The sequence below is a fragment of the Bufo bufo genome, chromosome 9, assembly GCF_905171765.1.
Source record: "Bufo bufo chromosome 9, aBufBuf1.1, whole genome shotgun sequence".
Classification (NCBI taxonomy): Eukaryota; Metazoa; Chordata; class Amphibia; order Anura; family Bufonidae; genus Bufo; species Bufo bufo.
Genome location: NC_053397.1, coordinates 125,354,384 through 125,376,021, shown reverse-complemented (window position 1 = coordinate 125,376,021; position 21,638 = coordinate 125,354,384). Strand labels below are relative to the sequence as shown.

At 47.4% G+C, this 21,638-nt stretch overlaps 2 protein-coding genes across 3 annotated transcripts in view; one reads left to right on the top strand and one right to left on the bottom strand.

Moving 5' to 3' along the window:
• LOC120979816 (dual specificity protein phosphatase 12-like) overlaps window positions 1-13,337 on the bottom strand; it is a 98,677-nt gene extending 85,340 nt beyond the window's left edge. Inside the window, exons 1-2 of the mRNA XM_040408772.1 lie at window positions 13,282-13,337; window positions 11,739-12,028 (exon numbers count right to left, since the gene is read on the bottom strand). Of these exons, the coding sequence (XP_040264706.1) occupies window positions 11,739-11,995 (257 nt within the window). The 5' untranslated portion in view covers window positions 11,996-12,028; window positions 13,282-13,337. The remainder of the gene's footprint in view (window positions 1-11,738; window positions 12,029-13,281) is intronic.
• Window positions 13,338-18,178: 4,841 nt separating this feature from the next.
• ATF6 (activating transcription factor 6) overlaps window positions 18,179-21,638 on the top strand; it is a 465,865-nt gene continuing 462,405 nt past the window's right edge. For both annotated transcript variants that reach the window (XM_040407064.1, XM_040407063.1), the window contains exon 1: window positions 18,179-18,349. In XM_040407064.1, the coding sequence (XP_040262998.1) occupies window positions 18,256-18,349 (94 nt within the window). In that variant the 5' untranslated portion in view covers window positions 18,179-18,255. The remainder of the gene's footprint in view (window positions 18,350-21,638) is intronic.

The window sequence follows — 21,638 nt, the reverse complement described above, 5'->3', positions numbered from 1 at the left end:
GATCCTATAAATTGTTGATTGAGGTGCAATCTTAGTAGCCACAATATCCTTGCCTGTGAAGCCATTTTTATGCAACGCAATGATGGCTGCACGAGTTTCTTTGCAGGTCACCATGGTTAACAATGGAAGAACAATGATTTCAAGCATCACCCTCCTTTTAACATGTCAAGTCTGCCATTTTTACCCAATCAGCCTGACATAATGATCTCCAGCCTTTTGCTCGTCAACATTCTCACCTGAGTTAACAAGACTATTACTGAAATGATCTCAGCAGGTCCTTTAATGACAGCAATGAAATGCAGTGGAAAGTTTTTTTGGGATTAAGTTAATTTTCATGGCAGAGAAGGACTATGCAATTCATCTGATCACTCTTCATAACATTCTGGAGTATATGCAAATTGCTATTATAAAAATTTAAGCAGCAACATTTCCAATATTTATCTAATTCTCAAAACTTTTGGCCACGACTGTACTCTCTATAACTATACAAATTATGTGAGCGTAAAATAATTATTTTGCCGAGTGTCACGTCTGTCTGACAAAAAAGCTTGGCGATTTGTTCAGGTCGTAATAATATTCGCCACAAATGAACGGCTTTTGCGAGTTTTGTTGTATAAACAGCTATTCAATTTTCAGGGTAAATTTGTGAAGATGGGTTACAAGGCAGCGTTATATAAAAGGACCCAAATTCCATGGCTTATAGAAAAGTCAGCTGCTCTTCACCGATCCAGCTATTGAATTTTGTGGGATAACCACGCCACTTTACGAAAAAATGAGTTTCACCCCTCACACATCTTTTTCGCAGTATCTTTTCTATTCTGTACACATGTTCAGCATCTGCTGGGACTTTCTGTAACGCTTCTTTGTAAAACGAGCCTTCTATTAGATCATTACCCAAATCAATGAGTTTATACATAGGTTTTTAAAATCTTGTGTTAACGCCTGAGACTATGAAAATTTCCTCCGTGTAATGCCTCATGTTGACGTCCGTGTCAGTTTTGGATCAGTGGTAACACGGACCGCGTTCAATCCATGTTTTCTCCCGTGACAGATCCGTGTTGGGTCCGTGGGTTTTTGCTGTCCGTGTTTTACTAACACTCAACAGCTGAAAACTAATTTTCAAAGAATCTCTTGTTAATGATCCGTGAAATACGGATGGTTTTCACGGACTAAATAGAGCATGCATCCGTGGTAAAAATAGGGACCCACGGACCGTGCTGAAACACTGATGTGTGAATACACATTAAAATGAATAGGGACGTGTCTGTGGAGAACACTGACGTCTGCATGAGGCTTAAGGCTGAGTTCACACGGGCGAGATTTCCGCGCGGGTGCAATGCGTGAGGTGAACGCATTGCACCCGCACTGAATCCAGACCCAATCACTTCTATGGGGCTGTGCACATGAGCGGCGATTTTCACGCATCACTTATGCGTTGCGTGAAAAACGCAGCATGCTCTATATTGTGCGTTTATCACGCAACGCAGGCCCCAGAAAAGTGAATGGGGCTGAGTGAAAATCGCAAGCATCCGCAAGCAAGTGCGGATGCGGTGCGATTTTCACACATGGTTGCTAAGTTGACAGTGGTGATGGACCATGTGATCTGACGTCACCACAGGTCCTTTAGCCGGCAGCTCATGATTAAAGTAGTAAGAAGAGACCGGCAGCTACGCGATCAAGAGGAGAAGGGGAGTTAATTATTTTTTAACCCTCAATTGACCTTCTACTAAGCATTCTGTATTAAAGAATGCTATTATTTTCCCTTATAACCATGTTTTAAGGGAAAATAATAACATCTACACAACACCGAACCCAAATCTGAACTTCAGTGAAGAAGTTCGGGTCTGGGTACCAGAGTCAGTTTTTTTATCATGCGTGTGCAAAACGCATTGCACCCGCGCGATAAAAACGGAACGCAATCGCAGTCAAAACTGACTGCAATTGGGTACCTACTCGCGCGGGTTTGTCGCAGTACATCTGGGACGCATCCCGAACTAATCAGTCATGCCCGTGTGAACTCAGCCTAAGACTGTTCATACCCTTTAGCAAAAGTTCCTCTATACCGATTAATTTTGACATGGTCACCAAATTTTAAAGTAGGTCTTGCTGGTTTAAGACTCAAGCATTTGCCATTAATGATCCTCCATATTTTTAAAGAATGTTTTTTTGTTACGTCAACAGGTCTGCACAGGATTGTATTGTGGTATGTATGATTATAGCTGTATAAAAATTTAGAACATCTATACTGTATATCGAAATGTATTGCATCTATTTAAAAATTTCCACATTTTTGTTTACGTTCTGTTAAATCGTTCCACTAAATCGGCTTTCACTGTGTTTGTAGTAAAGAAATGGTGGATATGCGCTCTTTTCAAAGCCTTACACAGCATTGTTCATAAATTCCCGAACCCGATCAGTCTGTAGTTTTTTTTTTTTTTTGGTACACGGTGATCATTCTTGAAAATCAATTCACTACAGAGGTGCCTTTCTTATCTTTAAGGGGAACACACCACGCATATTTTGAGAATACGTCAATCACGGTTAAAATATATTTTATACTGTCATTTTCTTTGGCATAGCCTGACATCACACAGGTCGCTTTTCCATTGCGAGTCGATGGTCGCCACTATGAACTTATTTCTCACAAAAAAATAATAAAATCTTACGGGTTTATGTAGCGCATACGCGTCTTGGTTTAACCACACGACTAGTCGCTCTCTTTATACCGTGTTTTTTTAACAGATCTGTATAAACTCTCCAAGCCACCAAAAGAGCCGGGTGCTTTAGGATTAAAATATATATGTCTTTTGCAAATACAAACCGGATTCCAAAAAAGTTGGGACACTATACAAATCGTGAATAAAAACTGAATGCAATGATGTGGAGGTGCCAACTTCTAATATTTTATTCAGAATAGAACATAAATCACGGAACAAAAGTTTAAACTGAGAAAATGTACCATTTTAAAGGGAAAAATATGTTGAATCAGAATTTCATGGTGTCAACAAATCCCCAAAAAGTGGGACAAGGCCATTTTCACCAGTGTGTGGCATCTCCCCTTCTTCAAACAACACTCAGACGTCTGGGGACCGAGGAGACCAGTTTCTCAAGTTTAGAAATAGGAATGCTCTCCCATTCTTGTCTAATACAGGCCTTTAACTGTTCAATCGTCTTGGGCCTTCTTTGTTGCACCTTCCTCTTTATGATGGGCCAAATGTTCTCTATAGGTGAAAGAACTGGACTGCAGACTGGCCATTTCAGTACCCGGATCCTTCTCCTACGCAGCCATGATGTTGTGATTGATGCAGAATGTGGTCTGGCATTATCTTGTTGAAAAATGCAGGGTCTTCCCTGAAAGAGATGATGTCTGGATGGGAGCATATGTTGTTCTAGAACCTGAATATATTTTTCTGCATTGATGGTGCCTTTCCAGACATGCAAGCTGCCCATGCCACACGCACTCATGCAACCCCATACCATCAGAGATGCAGGCTTCTGAACTGAGCGTTGATAACAACTTGGGTTGTCCTTGTCCTCTTTGGTCCGGATGACATGGCGTCCCAGATTTCCAAAAAGAACTTCGAATTGTGACTCGTCTGACCACAGAACAGTCTTCCATTTTGCCACACTCCATTTTAAATGATCCCTGGCCCAGTGAAAACGCCTGAGCTTGTGGATCTTGCTTAGAAATGGCTTCTTCTTTGCACTGTAGAGTTTCAGCTGGCAACGGTGGATGGCACGGTGGTTTGTGTTCACTGACAATGGTTTCTGGAAGTATTCCTGAGCCCATTCTGTGATTTCCTTTACAGTAGCATTCCTGTTTGTGGTGCAGTGTCGTTTAAGGGCCCGGAGATCACAGGCGTCCAGTATGGTTTTACGGCCTTGACCCTTAAGCACAGAGATTGTTCCAGATTCTCTGAATCTTCGGATGATGTTATGCACAGTTGATGATGATAGATGCAAAGTCTTTGCAATTTTTCGCTGGGTAACACCTTCCTGATATTGCTCCACTATCTTTCTGTGCAACATTATGGGAATTGGTGATCCTCTACCCATCTTGGCTTCTGAGAGACACTGCCACTCTGAGAAGCTCTTTTTATACCCAATCATGTTGCCAATTGACCCAATTAGTGTTAATTGGTCTTCCAGCTCTTCGTTATGCTCAAATTTACTTTTTCCAGCCTCTTATTGCTACTTGTCCCAACTTTTTTAGGATTTGTTGAGACCGTGAAAATTGGAATCAACGTATTTTTCCTTTAAAATTATACAGTTACTCGGATTAAACGTTTGATCTGTCATCTACGTTCTATTACAAATAAAATATTGACATTTGCCATCTCCACATCATTGCATTCAGTTTTTATTCACAATTTGTTTAGTGTCCCAACTTTTTTGGAATCCGGTTTGTATTTTTCAGGCTGCTGCGTCGCCATGATTGTATTGAGATCCGTGAAGAAGACTCCTTATGCGTGTTTATTTCATACGCGTGTGCTATATCAGCGAAGCTATCACCGCGTATATACCAACACAGCTTTATATACAGTTTTACACTATAGAGGAATAATCTATTATAAATAAATATATACTGTGTGCAGAGTTCTGGTGGGAGTGGGGGAGTGTATGTTTGATCACCATCACCCGTAGTGAGTGTCACCTGTTACAAGTTATAAAAGCGGAGTCTCTCTCAGTCTATGATCAGCACAGATCAATCAGCAGTTGTCAAGTTTACATACAACCTCACAGCGGATCATCCATAAATGTAAGTCGTTTTTTTATCATACATTTTTTTTATGCATCATTTACGGCTATTGTTTTATATTTGTTTTTCAGTGTTTTGTGCATACAAAATTGGTTAGCAAATTTGTAAAAATGTATTTTATTATCTCGTTATTTATATTTTGCGAGACAGTAGAGCTCGAAATTTGTATAGTATAAGACCAAGATGTCTTTTCCTGCATTAGAAATGTATTGAAACATAGCGTTTAGCGTTGTTATTCTATATTTCGTGATCCGCTGTGGTATAATCAGATAACCGCACACGTGCTAATTGTTTTACTTTCGGTAATATTTGGAAGTTAACACGTGAGGTGACCACTGTAGTAAACCTATTTTAATAAAATATTTATATTTAAATGTCGCAATTGAATCACTGTGGTTTTGAAGATTTGTTTCCTGGAATGACGGATTCTCAGCTAGGTAAATAGAGTTTATGTACAGTTTATGCCTCTACACACACACACACACTATACACTGTTGGTAATTTTTTAAGTTGAGGCTTTTGAAATCCCGCTTGATAAAGAACACCTAGCATCGGAGCAATGCGGTGTAACGCAGGGTCAAATCAGTATTGCCAATGCTATTTTGGAATCGATCCTCAACTGTAAGTAATTTTCATAAATGCACATAAACATCTAACAAAACGTATGCAATAATCTAACATTATTTGCAGATTTTATTCCATGGACAATTTATCTAGTTTAGATGAGACACCGGTAGCGCTGAACACCTGTTATTCTCACGACGTACGGCAAAAGACGACGGCAGCCAACTGAAGGTAGTGCATATTGTAGTTTAAAATAAAAAAAATGGGGGCGATAGTAAAAGAAGTTTAATCTCTATATTCACACATTTCGAATTGGCAGAGTGGAAATTTACTAAATCAAGAAAGAACAGTTTTAAAGAGAACATACACCCAAACCCAGCATCGAACCAGTCTTGTAAGTATATATAATTAGCCTGTGCTATACATATAAGTTATAAAAAGTGGCTTTAGTTTTACCCATAGGTAAATGGTTATTTCCCGAGGTGTCGGTTCTACAGCATGTTTCACGAGTAGGGTGGTAGATGGAGATGAGGGAGGAGATATATGGAGATGCAGCACTGTGGAGAGATGAGAGAGGCGAAGTACTTTTGTTTGGCAATGTTGAGAGCCGAATTATATGTTTTGAGCATACATTTATAATGGAGGATATTCACGATTTTCTCCATAAGCGTTGTGCACATCTGGAGCAGCGCTGGAGAAAACGTGTTTCAGGTGTGTGCCAGGGTTGCAGTGTTCTGTGTCGAGAGGGTCGGATTGATATTGGAGCAACTTCATCTAGGGTGGTTTTAAGGGTCTGGTTGTAATGATTGGCAGCCAAGTCTGGACAGGGGAGGGAAGCGATTGGGGTAAGAGCTAGTTGTAAGGTGTTAATAAGTTGCTGGCAGTTAATGGTGTGTAGGTTTCTGTAAGTGTGAAAAGTAGGATTGCCATGAGAAAAGTGAAAGGTCTTTATGGTAAATGAAAGAAGATTGTGGTCAGAAAGTGGGAAGGATAGGTTACAAAAGTTTGAGACTGAGCAGTGACAGAAGAATACTAGATCAAGTATATTGCCCTGTTCATGCGTGGCAGAGGAAGTGAGCTGTGATAGGACAAGAGAGGAGGTTAAAGAAAAAAAGTGAGCGGCTGAGGGGGAAATAGGATCATCAATGGGGATATTAAAATCACCCATAATAAGAGTTGGTGATTCAGAAGAGAGGAAGTGAGGAAGCCAAGCTGCAAAGAGATCCAGAAATTGGTGGGGGGAGCCTGGGGGACGATAGACAACTGCAACTCTCAGGGGGAAAGGATGGAAGAGTCTAATGGTGTGAACCTCAAAAAAGGAGATTGTGAGAGAGGGTACAGGGGGAATGACCAGAAATGTGCACTGTGGAGAAAGTAGTATGCCTACTCCTCCACCGTGCCTGTCATCAGGTCTGGGGGTATGGGAGAAGTGAAGTCTACCATAGGATAGGGCAGCAGGGGAAGTAGTGTCAGAGGGTTGAAGCCAGGTTTCTGTAAGGGCTAGCAAGTTCAGAGAGCGTGAGAGGAAAAAATCATGGATTGTGGGTAATTTGTTACAAACCGACCGTGCGTTCCAGAGTGCACAGTTAAAAGAGACTGGAGGGGAAGTGCAGTTAACATTAATCAGATTTTTGGGGTTTCTGTGTGGGGCAGAGGAGAAGCTGAAGTTAGCAACAGAGGGAGGGCCAGGGTTCGGTGAAATATCCACTGCAGATAGTAGCAGGAGAACAGAAAGAGAAAGCAAGGGGCTGAAAGATTTAGGCTCCATTCACACGACCGCAAAATGGGTCCGCATCCGTTCCGCAATTTTGCGGAACGGGTGCGGACCCATTCATTCTCTATGGGGACGGAATGGATGCGGACAGCACACAGTGTGCTGTCCGCATCCGCGGTGCGCGTCTCCGATTTTGGGTCCGCAGCTCCGCAAAAAGATAGAGCATGTCCTATTCTTGTCCGCAGCTTTCGGACAAGAATAGGCATTTCAATGGGGGTGCCGGGCTGGTGTGTTGCGGACCCGCAATTTGCGGACCGCAAAACACATACGGTCGTGTGAATGGAGCCTTATATTGGCGTTTTTTATGCTGCACTGTGGAGGAAGATGGGTCAGGGTAATGTATGAGGGTATAAAGTGTATGGGAACTGAACAAGGGCGAGGGAAGGAGGGAGGGACTGATGTGGAGAGAAGGGACAGAGGGTGGAAGATGTGGTTGAATTTGAAAGTAGACAGCCGTAGTGATGAGAAGAGCAGCCAGAGCCCGAGTGAAACAATAGTGTAGCATACCTGTGCTGTGTGTAACTTTGAGTAGTACACAGCATCTCCGTCTCCTGCCCAACTGCCAAGCACTTAGGCAATATGGCGCTTTGGCAGAGATGGTGCTTTTGGCTCATGCTAACCCCTGCGAATGCTTCCCCTAAGACTGTGCCTATATTAATAGGAAGTGTGATCAGAGAACTAGGGGTAAGTTAGTGTTAGGAGTTATATTAACACGTTCAGGACCTTGGACGAGAATGCTCGTCCTAACTTGCAGGTACTTAACGCACTAGGACGAACAATTTCGTCCTGCAGTAAAACTGTCACTGTGAGTAAACACACAGTTGATAAGAAATGAATTACTTGCAAGGCTGGTTTCACACGGGCGTTGCGGATTGGGGCCGGATGCGTTCAGTGAAACTTGCACTATTTTGCAAGCAAATTCAGTCAGTTTTGTCTGCGATTGCGTTCAGTTTTTTCCGTGCGGGTGCAATGCGTTTTTCACGCGCGTGATAAAAAACAGAATGTTTACAAACAACATCTCTTAGCAACCATCAGTGAAAAACGCATCGCACCCGCACTTGCTTGCGGATGCAATGTGATTTTCACGCAGCCCCATTCACTTCTATGGGGCCAGGGCTGCGTGATAAAACGCAGAATATAGAACATGCTGCGATTTTCACGCAACGCAGAACTGAAGCGTGAAAAACAACGCTCATGTACACAGACCCATTGAAATGAATGGGCCAGGATTCAGTGCGGGTGCTACGCTTTCACGTCACGCATTGCACCCGAGCGAGTGAAAGGGCCCAAGTGTCCTTCTCTAGTGCTGAGGATTAGCCTGCCCTTCCTCCTCAGCTGCGGAGTTAACCCCTTCAGTACTCCTCACACATCCATAGCTCTTCCTTAGTGCTATGTTTGGGGAGCTGTGTGACCAGTGAATGTCATTTACAAAATGATCCAAACATGAAGTAGATATATGGGAAATGTAAAGTAAACTATTTTAGGAGGTATTACTATCTATTTTAAAAAGCAGAGAAATAGAAATTTTGAAAATTATTAATTTTTCCAAAATTTTTGGTAAATTTGGTATTTGTTTTTGAAAATAAAAATGAAATATTTTGACTCAAATTTACCACTGTCATGAAGTACAATGTGTGACAAGAAAACAATCTCAGAAAGGCTTAGATAAGTAAAAGCGTTCCAAAGTTATTACCATATAAAGTGACATGTCAAATTTGCAAAAAATGGCCAGGCCCTTAACCCCTTAGTGACCAAGCCTGTTTGGGCCTTTATGACCAAGCATTTTTCTTCCTTTTTTCATGGTCTCGTTCCAAAAGCTATAACTTTTTTAATTTTTCGTCTATATAGCTTTATGAGGGCTTGTTTTTTTACGGGACAAGTTGTAGTTTTTAATGACACCATTTTGGGGTACACAACTTTCTGATTAACTTTTATTAACTCTTTCTGGGAGGGAGATGGGGAAAAATAGCAATACTGCAACTGCGTTTTTACATTATAAATTTTACGGCGCTCATTTTTCGATACAAATAACATAATATCTTTATTCTCTGGGTCAGTACAATTACAGTGATACTAAATACTTATTCTTTTTACGTTTTACTACTTTTTTTGCAATAAAACCCCTTTTATTAAAAAAATAAAAAAAAAAGATTTTTCATTGCCACTTCACAAGAACCATAACTTTTTTTTAATATGGAGTTGTGTGAGGGCTTGATTTTTGAGGGACGACTTGTATTTTTCATTGGTAGCATTTTGGAGTAAATTAAACTTTATTGATCGCTTGTTATTACGTTTTTTTCGGCGGAAACTAAAAATAAATGAGAAATGATGTCTTTTTTTTTTTTACGGCGTTCACCATAGGGGATCATAAATATTACATAAATTTAGTCCGGGTCGTTGCGGACGTAGTTTTTTTTTTTTAACTACTTAATAGTCCCACAAGGGGACTATAATATACAGTATTTTGATTGCTTTTAAAATGTAATGCATTCTCTATAATGCATTACATTTCAATAGCAATGCTATTCAAAGATTGACCAACAGGCTGCGCCAGAGAGGCACAGCATGCTGGAGATAACTGAAGACAGGCCCGGGGCCCTGATCGGAAGCAAGGTAAGCTTCCCAACACATGAGCACCCCGCGATCGCATTTCAGGGTGCTGATGGGAGACAGAGGGAGTCCGCTCCCTCTGTCACCACTTTACATGCAGCGGGCACCAATGCGCCCGGCATGTAAAGGGTTAAACAACCCGGATCGGGAGCCAGGTACGCGCTCCCCGGGGGAGCCGTGCAGCGCTTACAGCGGCCCAGCCTAAGGCCCCTTAGTGACCGCCGTAAAAAGTCATATGGGTGGTCACTAAGGGGAAAAATGGCAGAGTCCTTAAGGGGTTAATCAATTAATCACTGAAGTAAGGCACATGAGAAGAGATGCTATAAGGAGGTAAACAAAACAAAGCTAAGGATCTGGATGGGCCATAAAATTACTACAGATCACAAGCATTACAACAGTCACATAAATCACAAGTCAATTGGAAGAGCATCTCTAGGACTAATCACAAGGATATCACACTTAAAGAAAATAGTATACATTGATGATTATACAAAAGTTCTATACCAGGGAAGATAGATAGAAGCTGCACTATTAGGCCTCTTTCACACGGGGGCGAGTATTCCGCGCGGATGTGATGCGTGAGTTGAACGCATTGCACCCGCACTGAATCCCGACCCATTCATTTCTATGGGGCTGTTCACATGAGCGGTGATTTTCACGCATCACTTGTGTGTTGCGTGAAAATCGCAGCATGCTCTATATTGTGTGTTTTTCACGTAACGCAGGCCCCATAGAAGTGAATGGGGTTGCATGAAAATCGCAAGCATCCGCAAGCAAGTGCAGATGCGGTGCGATTTTCACGCACAGGGGCTAGGAGACGATCGGGATGGAGACCCGATCATTATTATTTTCCCTTATAACATGGTTATAAGGGAAAATAATAGCATTCTGAATACAGAATGCATAGTACAATAGCGCTGGAGGGGTTAAAAAAAAAATATAATAATAATAATAATAATAATTTAACTCACCTTAATCCACTTGATCGTGCAGCCGGCATCTCCTTCTGTCTTCATCTTAGCTGTGTGCAGGAAAAGGACCTGTGGTGACGTCACTCCGGTCATCACATGATCTTTTACCATGGTGATGGATCATGTGATGGACCATGTGATGGACCATGTGATGACCGGAGTGACGTCACCACAGGTCATGTTGCTGCGCAGCTAAGATGAAGACAGAAGGAGATGCCGGCTGTGCGATCAAGTGGATTAAGGAGAGTTAATTTTTTAACCCCTCCAGCGCTATTTTACTTTGCATTCTGTATTCAGAATGCTATTATTTTCCCTTATAACCATGTTATAAGGGAAAATAATACAATCTACAGAACACCGATCCAGAGCCTGAACTTCTGTGAAGAAGTTCAGGTACCAAACACGCAGGATTTTTCTCACGCGAGTGCAAAACGCATTACAATGTTTTGCACTCGCGCGGAAAAATCGTGCATGTTCCCGCAACGCACACGCACCTTTTTCCGCAATGCCCATGTGAAACCAGCCTTAGGCTTGTGGAAAGTTGGGTGGAGCAGTATTGTCCAAATGCACTGGACTGTTCTATTATGGTTCAAACGTTCCATAAAATGTATGCAGATTTTTTGGTGTTTTATTTTTTTTTCGCGTGGTATCAAATGGTATAGAGTATCGCAATACTTTTTTATGGTATCGAAAATTTTGTTATCGTGAGAACCCTAGGTAAGATATGTCTTTTATTATACAGTAATTATATGTATTTTAAATTTGGCTCCTAAATTTTTCAGGTTAGGAGCCAATGGCTCCTCGATATTTTTTTAGTCTGGAGCGCTGCAATAGAAAACCGATCTGTCCCCCATTGACTTTCAGTGGAATTCATGATGGATCCGTCTTGGCTATGTTAAATATATTTGTTATAGATAATACAACCGGATCTGTTCATAACGGATGCAGATGGTTGTATTATCAGTAATGGAAGAGTTTTTTGCTGAACCCTGCCGAATCTAGCAAAACCGCTAGTGTGAAAGTAGCCTAACTGGAGTAATATGCAGACTTGACAACTTACCAGTGCACCAGAACACAGGATCCCGGCTTTTCAAGAGCGTCTTTTAAAAACTGTAAACACTCAGGCAAACAGCTCAGCAGGTCCGCACTGTAATCATCCAAAAGATGAATAAATGTCTTCTGGAATGAGAGATGCAGGTCCTTTGGCTCTGTGCTGTCTACGGTTAATATGTGAGTAATGTCAGCAGCATGCAAGGACTGGACATGGCTGGCATCACTGGCACTGCCAACATACAGGCCTGGCAGAACGCAAATCATCTCGCAGTTACAATTCAGTTGGGAAGGACGATCCTGTAAAAAATGTATACATTTAATTATATATAATAAAAATGTGTGTATGTAATAAAGACGTTATAATAAGGGTTGTCCAGCCAAGAAGCCAATCCTCACGAAACCTATTCTCCACCACTGGAGCCGGAAAGTCAGAACAGAACCAATGACTGGCTGTACAGGCCAGAGGGACATTCAGGAGCGCCGGGCGAACCAGGGGTGTTCTCTTGGTTTATTTTATATTTGTAAAGCCCCGACCGGCATCAGAACCAGCAGCTGCCCACTACCATAGGATCTCTGCCCACACATGTACGTACGGGGACAGCTGTACACAAGGCCTTCACAGCCCCGACAACAGACCGGCAGCAGCCGCACAGGAGGGGGATCTGTGGATGACACCGTTATGGAGGGGGATCTGTGGATGACACCGTTATGGAGGGGGATCTGTGGATGACACCGTTATGGAGGGGGATCTGTGGATGACACCGTTATGGAGGGGGATCTGTGGATGACACCGTTATGGAGGGGGATCTGTGGATGACACCGTTATGGAGGGGGATCTGTGGATGACACCGTTATGGAGGGGGATCTGTGGATGACACATACCGTATATAGCATTTTATGCTATATGTGTCATCCACAGATCCCCCTCCCTATAACCGTGTCATCCACAGATCCCCCTCCCTATAACCGTGTCATCCACAGATCCCCTTCCCTATAACCGTGTCATCCACAGATCCCCCTCCCTATAACCGTGTCATCCACAGATCCCCCTCCCTATAACAGTGTCATCCACAGATCCCCCTCCCTATAACAGTGTCATCCACAGATCCCCCTCCCCGCCGCTCACAGGAGTGTACATTTGACATTTCTAAACTGTAATCCATATCCTGCAGTAACTTTAAATCAGGATTCAGTGGCCGCTCATCTCTACTAGTACCTTAACCTTACACCACTCAGCTAGCTTCGGTAACAGGGCCAGGCTACAGCCTACAGGCACTGTCTGTTAGTTGTTACCTAGCGAGCGCTGATTTCTGCAGGTCAGAGAATACGGATTACAGTTTAGAAGAAATCTACACTCCTGTGAGCGGTCCAGACCAGTGGCGGATCCAGAGCCTGGTCTCAGGAGGGGCACTTCCAGATTATTTTCTGTCCGCTGCCACAAAATAATGGTGCTTATAGAAAAGACTACACAGTGTAGCGGTATACTGTATATTGTGGGGCACAGTGTATGCTATATGTGTATAACAAACATATTTCATATGAAAACTTACAATTACTTGGCTTGGCCCTTGGGGATCTCGGACACCACTTCAACACTTTGGCTGGGGGGCTCGGTGGAGCTGATGTTGTGTTTTATCCTAATAAGAAAGATTTCATAATAAGAATTTGGAGAATGAGCAGTGGGATAGCAGAGCAGGGAGAGGCTGGTGCTGCTACTAGGGGGTCATACCATGGTGGAGTAATATACCAGTATAAAATGCCCCATATATAGTGCCCCAGTAGACGCACTCAGTGTCCCCATAATTTGCAAGTATAAAATATCCCTTCTTAGTGCCCCACGTAGATGACCCCATAGTACTCCTCTCCCCCCTCCCCCATAGTACCCACCATAATGTGTCCCAGTATAAAATGCTACTGTACAGAGCCACCCATATAAAATACCCCTTTTTTGTGGCCTCAGTAGATGCCCCAATCACGTGCCATTAACAAGAGCCCCCCCGCCCCAATCACGTGCCATTAACAAGAGCCCCCCCGCCCCAATCACGTGCCATTAACAAGAGCCCCCCCGCCCCAATCACGTGCCATTAACAAGAGCCCCCCCGCCCCAATCACGTGCCATTAACAAGAGCCCCCCCGCCCCAATCACGTGCCATTAACAAGAGCCCCCCCCGCCCCAATCACGTGCCATTAACAAGAGCCCCCCCGCCCCAATCACGTGCCATTAACAAGAGCCCCCCCGCCCCAATCACGTGCCATTAACAAGAGCCCCCCCGCCCCAATCACGTGCCATTAACAAGAGCCCCCCCCGCCCCAATCACGTGCCATTAACAAGAGCCCCCCCGCCCCAATCACGTGCCATTAACAAGAGCCCCCCCGCCCCAATCACGTGCCATTAACAAGAGCCCCCCCGCCCCAATCACGTGCCATTAACAAGAGCCCCCCCCGCCCCAATCACGTGCCATTAACAAGAGCCCCCCCCGCCCCAATCACGTGCCATTAACAAGAGCCCCCCCCGCCCCAATCACGTGCCATTAACAAGAGCCCCCCCGCCCCAATCACGTGCCATTAACAAGAGCCCCCCCCGCCCCAATCACGTGCCATTAACAAGAGCCCCCCCGCCCCAATCACGTGCCATTAACAAGAGCCCCCCCGCCCCAATCACGTGCCATTAACAAGAGCCCCCCCGCCCCAATCACGTGCCATTAACAAGAGCCCCCCCGCCCCAATCACGTGCCATTAACAAGAGCCCCCCCGCCCCAATCACGTGCCATTAACAAGAGCCCCCCCGCCCCAATCACGTGCCATTAACAAGAGCCCCCCCGCCCCAATCACGTGCCATTAACAAGAGCCCCCCCGCCCCAATCACGTGCCATTAACAAGAGCCCCCCCGCCCCAATCACGTGCCATTAACAAGAGCCCCCCCCGCCCCAATCACGTGCCATTAACAAGAGCCCCCCCGCCCCAATCACGTGCCATTAACAAGAGCCCCCCCGCCCCAATCACGTGCCATTAACAAGAGCCCCCCCGCCCCAATCACGTGCCATTAACAAGAGCCCCCCCACCCCAATCACGTGCCATTAACAAGAGCCCCCCCGCCCCAATCACGTGCCATTAACAAGAGCCCCCCCGCCCCAATCACGTGCCATTAACAAGAGCCCCCCCGCCCCAATCACGTGCCATTAACAAGAGCCCCCCCGCCCCAATCACGTGCCATTAACAAGAGCCCCCCCACCCCAATCACGTGCCATTAACAAGAGCCCCCCCGCCCCAATCACGTGCCATTAACAAGAGCCCCCCCGCCCCAATCACGTGCCATTAACAAGAGCCCCCCCGCCCCAATCACGTGCCATTAACAAGAGCCCCCCCGCCCCAATCACGTGCCATTAACAAGAGCCCCCCCGCCCCAATCACGTGCCATTAACAAGAGCCCCCCCCCCCCAATCACGTGCCATTAACAAGAGCCCCCCCACCCCAATCACGTGCCATTAACAAGAGCCCCCCCCGCCCCAATCACGTGCCATTAACAAGAGCCCCCCCGCCCCAATCACGTGCCATTAACAAGAGCCCCCCCGCCCCAATCACGTGCCATTAACAAGAGCCCCCCCGCCCCAATCACGTGCCATTAACAAGAGCCCCCCCGCCCCAATCACGTGCCATTAACAAGAGCCCCCCCGCCCCAATCACGTGCCATTAACAAGAGCCCCCCCGCCCCAATCACGTGCCATTAACAAGAGCCCCCCCCCCCCCAATCACGTGCCATTAACAAGAGCCCCCCCCCCCCCAATCACGTGCCATTAACAAGAGCCCCCCCGCCCCAATCACGTGCCATTAACAAGAGCCCCCCCCGCCCCAATCACGTGCCATTAACAAGAGCCCCCCCGCCCCAATCACGTGCCATTAACAAGAGCCCCCCCCGCCCCAATCACGTGCCATTAACAAGAGCCCCCCCCGCCCCAATCACGTGCCATTAACAAGAGCCCCCCCGCCCCAATCACGTGCCATTAACAAGAGCCCCCCCCGCCCCAATCACGTGCCATTAACAAGAGCCCCCCCGCCCCAATCACGTGCCATTAACAAGAGCCCCCCCGCCCCAATCACGTGCCATTAACAAGAGCCCCCCCGCCCCAATCACGTGCCATTAACAAGAGCCCCCCCGCCCCAATCACGTGCCATTAACAAGAGCCCCCCCGCCCCAATCACGTGCCATTAACAAGAGCCCCCCCGCCCCAATCACGTGCCATTAACAAGAGCCCCCCCGCCCCAATCACGTGCCATTAACAAGAGCCCCCCCGCCCCAATCACGTGCCATTAACAAGAGCCCCCCCGCCCCAATCACGTGCCATTAACAAGAGCCCCCCCGCCCCAATCACGTGCCATTAACAAGAGCCCCCCCGCCCCAATCACGTGCCATTAACAAGAGCCCCCCCCCCCCAAACACGTGCCATTAACAAGAGCCCCCCCCCCCCCAATCACGTGCCATTAACAAGAGCCCCCCCCGCCCCAATCACGTGCCATTAACAAGAGCCCCCCCGCCCCAATCACGTGCCATTAACAAGAGCCCCCCCCGCCCCAATCACGTGCCATTAACAAGAGCCCCCCCGCCCCAATCACGTGCCATTAACAAGAGCCCCCCCGCCCCAATCACGTGCCATTAACAAGAGCCCCCCCGCCCCAATCACGTGCCATTAACAAGAGCCCCCCCCGCCCCAATCACGTGCCATTAACAAGAGCCCCCCCCGCCCCAATCACGTGCCATTAACAAGAGCCCCCCCGCCCCAATCACGTGCCATTAACAAGAGCCCCCCCGCCCCAATCACGTGCCATTAACAAGAGCCCCCCCCGCCCCAATCACGTGCCATTAACAAGAGCCCCCCCCCCCCAATCACGTGCCATTAACAAGAGCCCCCCCCGCCCCAATCACGTGCCATTAACAAGAGCCCCCCCGCCCCAATCACGTGCCATTAACAAGAGCCCCCCCGCCCCAATCACGTGCCATTAACAAGAGCCCCCCCGCCCCAATCACGTGCCATTAACAAGAGCCCCCCCGCCCCAATCACGTGCCATTAACAAGAGCCCCCCCGCCCCAATCACGTGCCATTAACAAGAGCCCCCCCGCCCCAATCACGTGCCATTAACAAGAGCCCCCCCGCCCCAATCACGTGCCATTAACAAGAGCCCCCCCGCCCCAATCACGTGCCATTAACAAGAGCCCCCCCGCCCCAATCACGTGCCATTAACAAGAGCCCCCCCGCCCCAATCACGTGCCATTAACAAGAGCCCCCCCGCCCCAATCACGTGCCATTAACAAGAGCCCCCCCGCCCCAATCACGTGCCATTAACAAGAGCCCCCCCGCCCCAATCACGTGCCATTAACAAGAGCCCCCCCGCCCCAATCACGTGCCATTAACAAGAGCCCCCCCGCCCCAATCACATGCCATTAACAAGAGCCCCCCCGCCCCAATCACGTGCCATTAACAAGAGCCCCCCCGCCCCAATCACGTGCCATTAACAAGAGCCCCCCCGCCCCAATCACGTGCCATTAACAAGAGCCCCCCCCCCCCAATCACGTGCCATTAACAAGAGCCCCCCCGCCCCAATCACGTGCCATTAACAAGAGCCCCCCCCGCCCCAATCACGTGCCATTAACAAGAGCCCCCCCGCCCCAATCACGTGCCATTAACAAGAGCCCCCCCGCCCCAATCACGTGCCATTAACAAGAGCCCCCCCGCCCCAATCACGTGCCATTAACAAGAGCCCCCCCCCCCCCAATCACGTGCCATTAACAAGAGCCCCCCCGCCCCAATCACGTGCCATTAACAAGAGCCCCCCCATCCCAATCACGTGCCATTAACAAGAGCCCCCCCATCCCAATCACGTGCCATTAACAAGAGCCCCCCCATCCCAATCACGTGCCATTAACAAGAGCCCCCCCGCCCCAATCACGTGCCATTAACAAGAGCCCCCCCACCCCAATCACGTGCCATTAACAAGAGCCCCCCCATCCCAATCACGTGCCATTAACAAGAGCCCCCCCATCCCAATCACGTGCCATTAACAAGAGCCCCCCCATCCCAATCACGTGCCATTAACAAGAGCCCCCCCCATCCCAATCACGTGCCATTAACAAGAGCCCCCCCGCCCCAATCACGTGCCATTAACAAGATCCCCCCATCACGTGCCAGCCCAGTAACCAGAGCTTAGAGCCCCCTAATGTGGCTGTAAAATTATTGTACATATCAAAAGAAAAAAAACACTAATGCTTACTTCCATGTCAGCGATGCGATGCGATGCAGGCCTCTTCCGGTGTTCGGCCAGATTTCTATAGCTCGTCAAAAAGCTATACCGGAAGTGACGCAAAGCACCGGAAGTGACGCGGACGCACAGGAATCAGCTGGAGGAGGGTGTGTGCGGCACACGTGATTTCATTATGTCACGTGTCTCCTGATGTCAGAAGGTCCTTGCCATTCATGGTTTAGCATTTACCGACGTGTATTTAGTTGTAGCCAATGCGGAAATAGGAAGAAATGACATCTGAGGTTGGGAACACAATGTTTAACGGGGTTCAGGGCCCGGGGCCTGGAGGTGGCGGCATCTCCTCCTTGGACGGACTGGAGTGGGGTGAGTGTGTTCTAGAGGTTACAGTAGGCGGCCGGGTGTGGGGCCGCCTCCGTCTGTACGGTGAATGTGAGAATGATAGCAGGATCTGATCAGTGACGTCACTGCACTGGTGACTAGATCATTCATATGCGCAATGTTGCCTAATCCATATAAATGATGCATGTCTTGTATTGAATGGTGTATGTATAATCTCATAGACTTATCCCATGTCAGTGTATTACTGGGAGACAGATGTGTACAACTGGGGAAAGCACACCGAGAAGCGAGTTCAGTGCGAATAACCCGCTGCGTGTGCCTCCTGTTTTGAAGGATCACACAGCATAGTAATGATTTCGTTTTTGCGCCTCGGGTGCGGACCCATTCATATCAATGGGGTCGCAAAAGATGTGGACATCACTCCATGTGCTGTCCACATACGTTGCTCCATTCCGTAGCCCCGCAAAAAAAATATAACATGTCCGTTTTGCGGAAAAGAATAGGCATTTCTACAATGGGCCTTCCGTTCCGCAAATTGCGGAAGGCACACGGACGGCTTACGTTTTTTGCAGATCCACGGTTTGTGGACCGCAAAAAGCGGAACGGTCGTGTGCATGAGGCCTAAAGTCTCATTCACACGTCAGTGATTGTGAGCCCAAACCAGGATTGAAGCCTCTTACACACATAAGGGGTGAGGGAGAGATCTGTACTTGTTTTGTGTTTAGAGCAGCTCCTGGTTTTGGCTCAAAATCGCTGTATGATTGAGGCATAATTCAGTAGATACCAGGTCTAACAGGGACCAACAGCTATATCACTACGGGGGGAAAAAACTGTTATTGAGACGAAGGCCTAGTCCATATTTTGTCAACCTTTTCCTATCGAAAGTAAGGAAAAATACTTTGTGTAGAGAATACTATGTAGACGTAGTAGCTGGTGATTTAGATCTTTTAAATGTGGAACTCTAAGGCCCCTTTCACACGGGCGAGATTTCCACGCGGGTGCAATGCGTGAGGTGAACTCATCGCACCCGCACTGAATCCGGACCTATTCATTTCTATGGGGCTGTGCACATGAGCGGTGATTTTCACGCATCACTTCTGCGTTGCGTGAAAATCGCAGCATACTCCTCTTTGTGCATTTTCCACGCGACGCAGGCCCCATAGAAGTGAATAGGGCTGCGTGAAAATCGCAAGCATCCGCAAGCAAGTGCGGATGCGGTGCGATTTTCACACACGGTTGCTAGGAGACGATCGGGATGGGGACCCAATCTTTATTATTTTCCCTTATAACATAGTTATAAGGGAAAATAATAGCATTCTTAATACAGAATGCATAGTACAATAGGGCTGGAGGGGTTAAAAAAAAAATATATATATATTTTAAAGGGGTTCCGGGTTCGGTGATTATTAGTAAATAGGCTGCTTTTCACTAACAGCCTACATATATGTGGGTTCTACCTTTTATTTCTTTATTCTGATGCCCCCATTCCTCAGACTGGATTTGCGGACTGGAAGTGTTATTTTTTGTTCAGCTGGTGACGTACCGGGCTCCTTACTGGTGTGCTAAGCCTCGTCTTCTGCTTAGCAGAGAGCCCGGTCACGTCATCGGCACAGAGAGGCGTTCTAGAGCGCTCAAGGAGGCTGTTTTGTAGGAGGGAACTGGCATCGCTAGAGAACGTTAGAGTTATTCTGGGCTGAAGGAGGTTGATTTGGAGGCAGAGAACGCTGCTGTTTAGCAAAGTGCACGCCTCTCATCTGCATGTACACTGCATGGATTCGGTAAGCGCGCCTCCCATGTCCTGTAGGCGCGTGTCCTCCCATGTCCTGTAGGCGCGTGTCCTCCCATGTCCTGTAGGCGCGTGTCCTCCCATGTCCTGTAGGCGCGTGTCCTCCCATGTCCTGTAGGCGCGTGTCCTCCCATGTCCTGTAGGCGCGTGTCCTCCCATGTCCTGTAGGCGCGTGTCCTCCCATGTCCTGTAGGCGCGTGTCCTCCCATGTCCTGTAGGCGCGTGTCCTCCCATGTCCTGTAGGCGCGTGTCCTCCCATGTCCTGTAGGCGCGTGTCCTCCCATGTCCTGTAGGCGCGTGTCCTCTCATGTCCTGTAGGCGCGTGTCCTCCCATGTCCTGTAGGCGCGTGTCCTCCCATGTCCTGTAGGCGCGTGTCCTCCCATGTCCTGTAGGCGCGTGTCCTCCCATGTCCTGTAGGCGCGTGTCCTCCCATGTCCTGTAGGCGCGTGTCCTCCCATGTCCTGTAGGCGCGTGTCCTCCCATGTCCTGTAGGCGCGTGTCCTGCCATGTCCTGTAGGCGCGTGTCCTGCCATGTCCTGTAGGCGCGTGTCCTCCCATGTCCTGTAGGCGCGTGTCCTCCCATGTCCTGTAGGCGCGTGTCCTCCCATGGTTGGGATTGAGGCGTCAATCTACAGAGTCGCACTGCTTTGCGGGACCCTTAAGGCAGTGCGGCAGCAAATGACACAGAGGGAGTCCTGCAATGTAAACAATACCGAGCGCAGCTTCGGGGACCCGGAGGAGTGGAAAAAAAAAAAACTGGGAACCTTCAGGCGGACCTTACAGATACATTTAACTTTGAATACTAATGTTGGTTAAAAAGACTGTGATCCCGGACAACCCCTTTATCTCACCTTAATCCACTTGCTCGCGCAACCCGGCTTCTCTTCTGCCTTCATCTTTGCTGTCCACAGGAAAAGGACCTGGGGTGACGTCACTGCGGTCATCACATGATGGGTCATGTGATGAGCGCAGTGACGTCATCAAAGGTCCTATTCCTCAAAGATGAAGACAGAAGAGAAGCCGGGCTGCTCGAGCAAGTGGATTAAGGTGAGTTAAATTATTATTTTTATTTTTTTAACCCCTCCAGCCCTATTGTACTATGCATTCTGTATTAAGAATGCTATCATTTTCCTTTCTAACCATGTTATAAGGGAAAATAATAAAATCTACACAACACCTATTCTAAACTCGTACTTCTGTGAAGAAGTTCGGGTCTGGGTACCAAACATGTCGAGTTTTCTCACGTGCGTGTAAAACTCATTACAATGTTTTGCACTCGCGCGGAAAAATTGTGCATTTTCCCGCAACGCACCGCATCTTATCCGGGCCAAAAAAACATGACGCCCCTTGTGAAAGAGACCTAAGGCCTCTTTCATACGAGCGTCACGGGTGAGGGTTGGATGCGTTCAGGGGAACCCCCCCGAGTAGGCACGAAATTTCACTCAGTTTTGACTGCGATTGCGTTCCGTTGTTCAGTTTTTTTCCGCGCAAGAGCAATGCATTTTGCACGCGCGTGAGAAAAACTG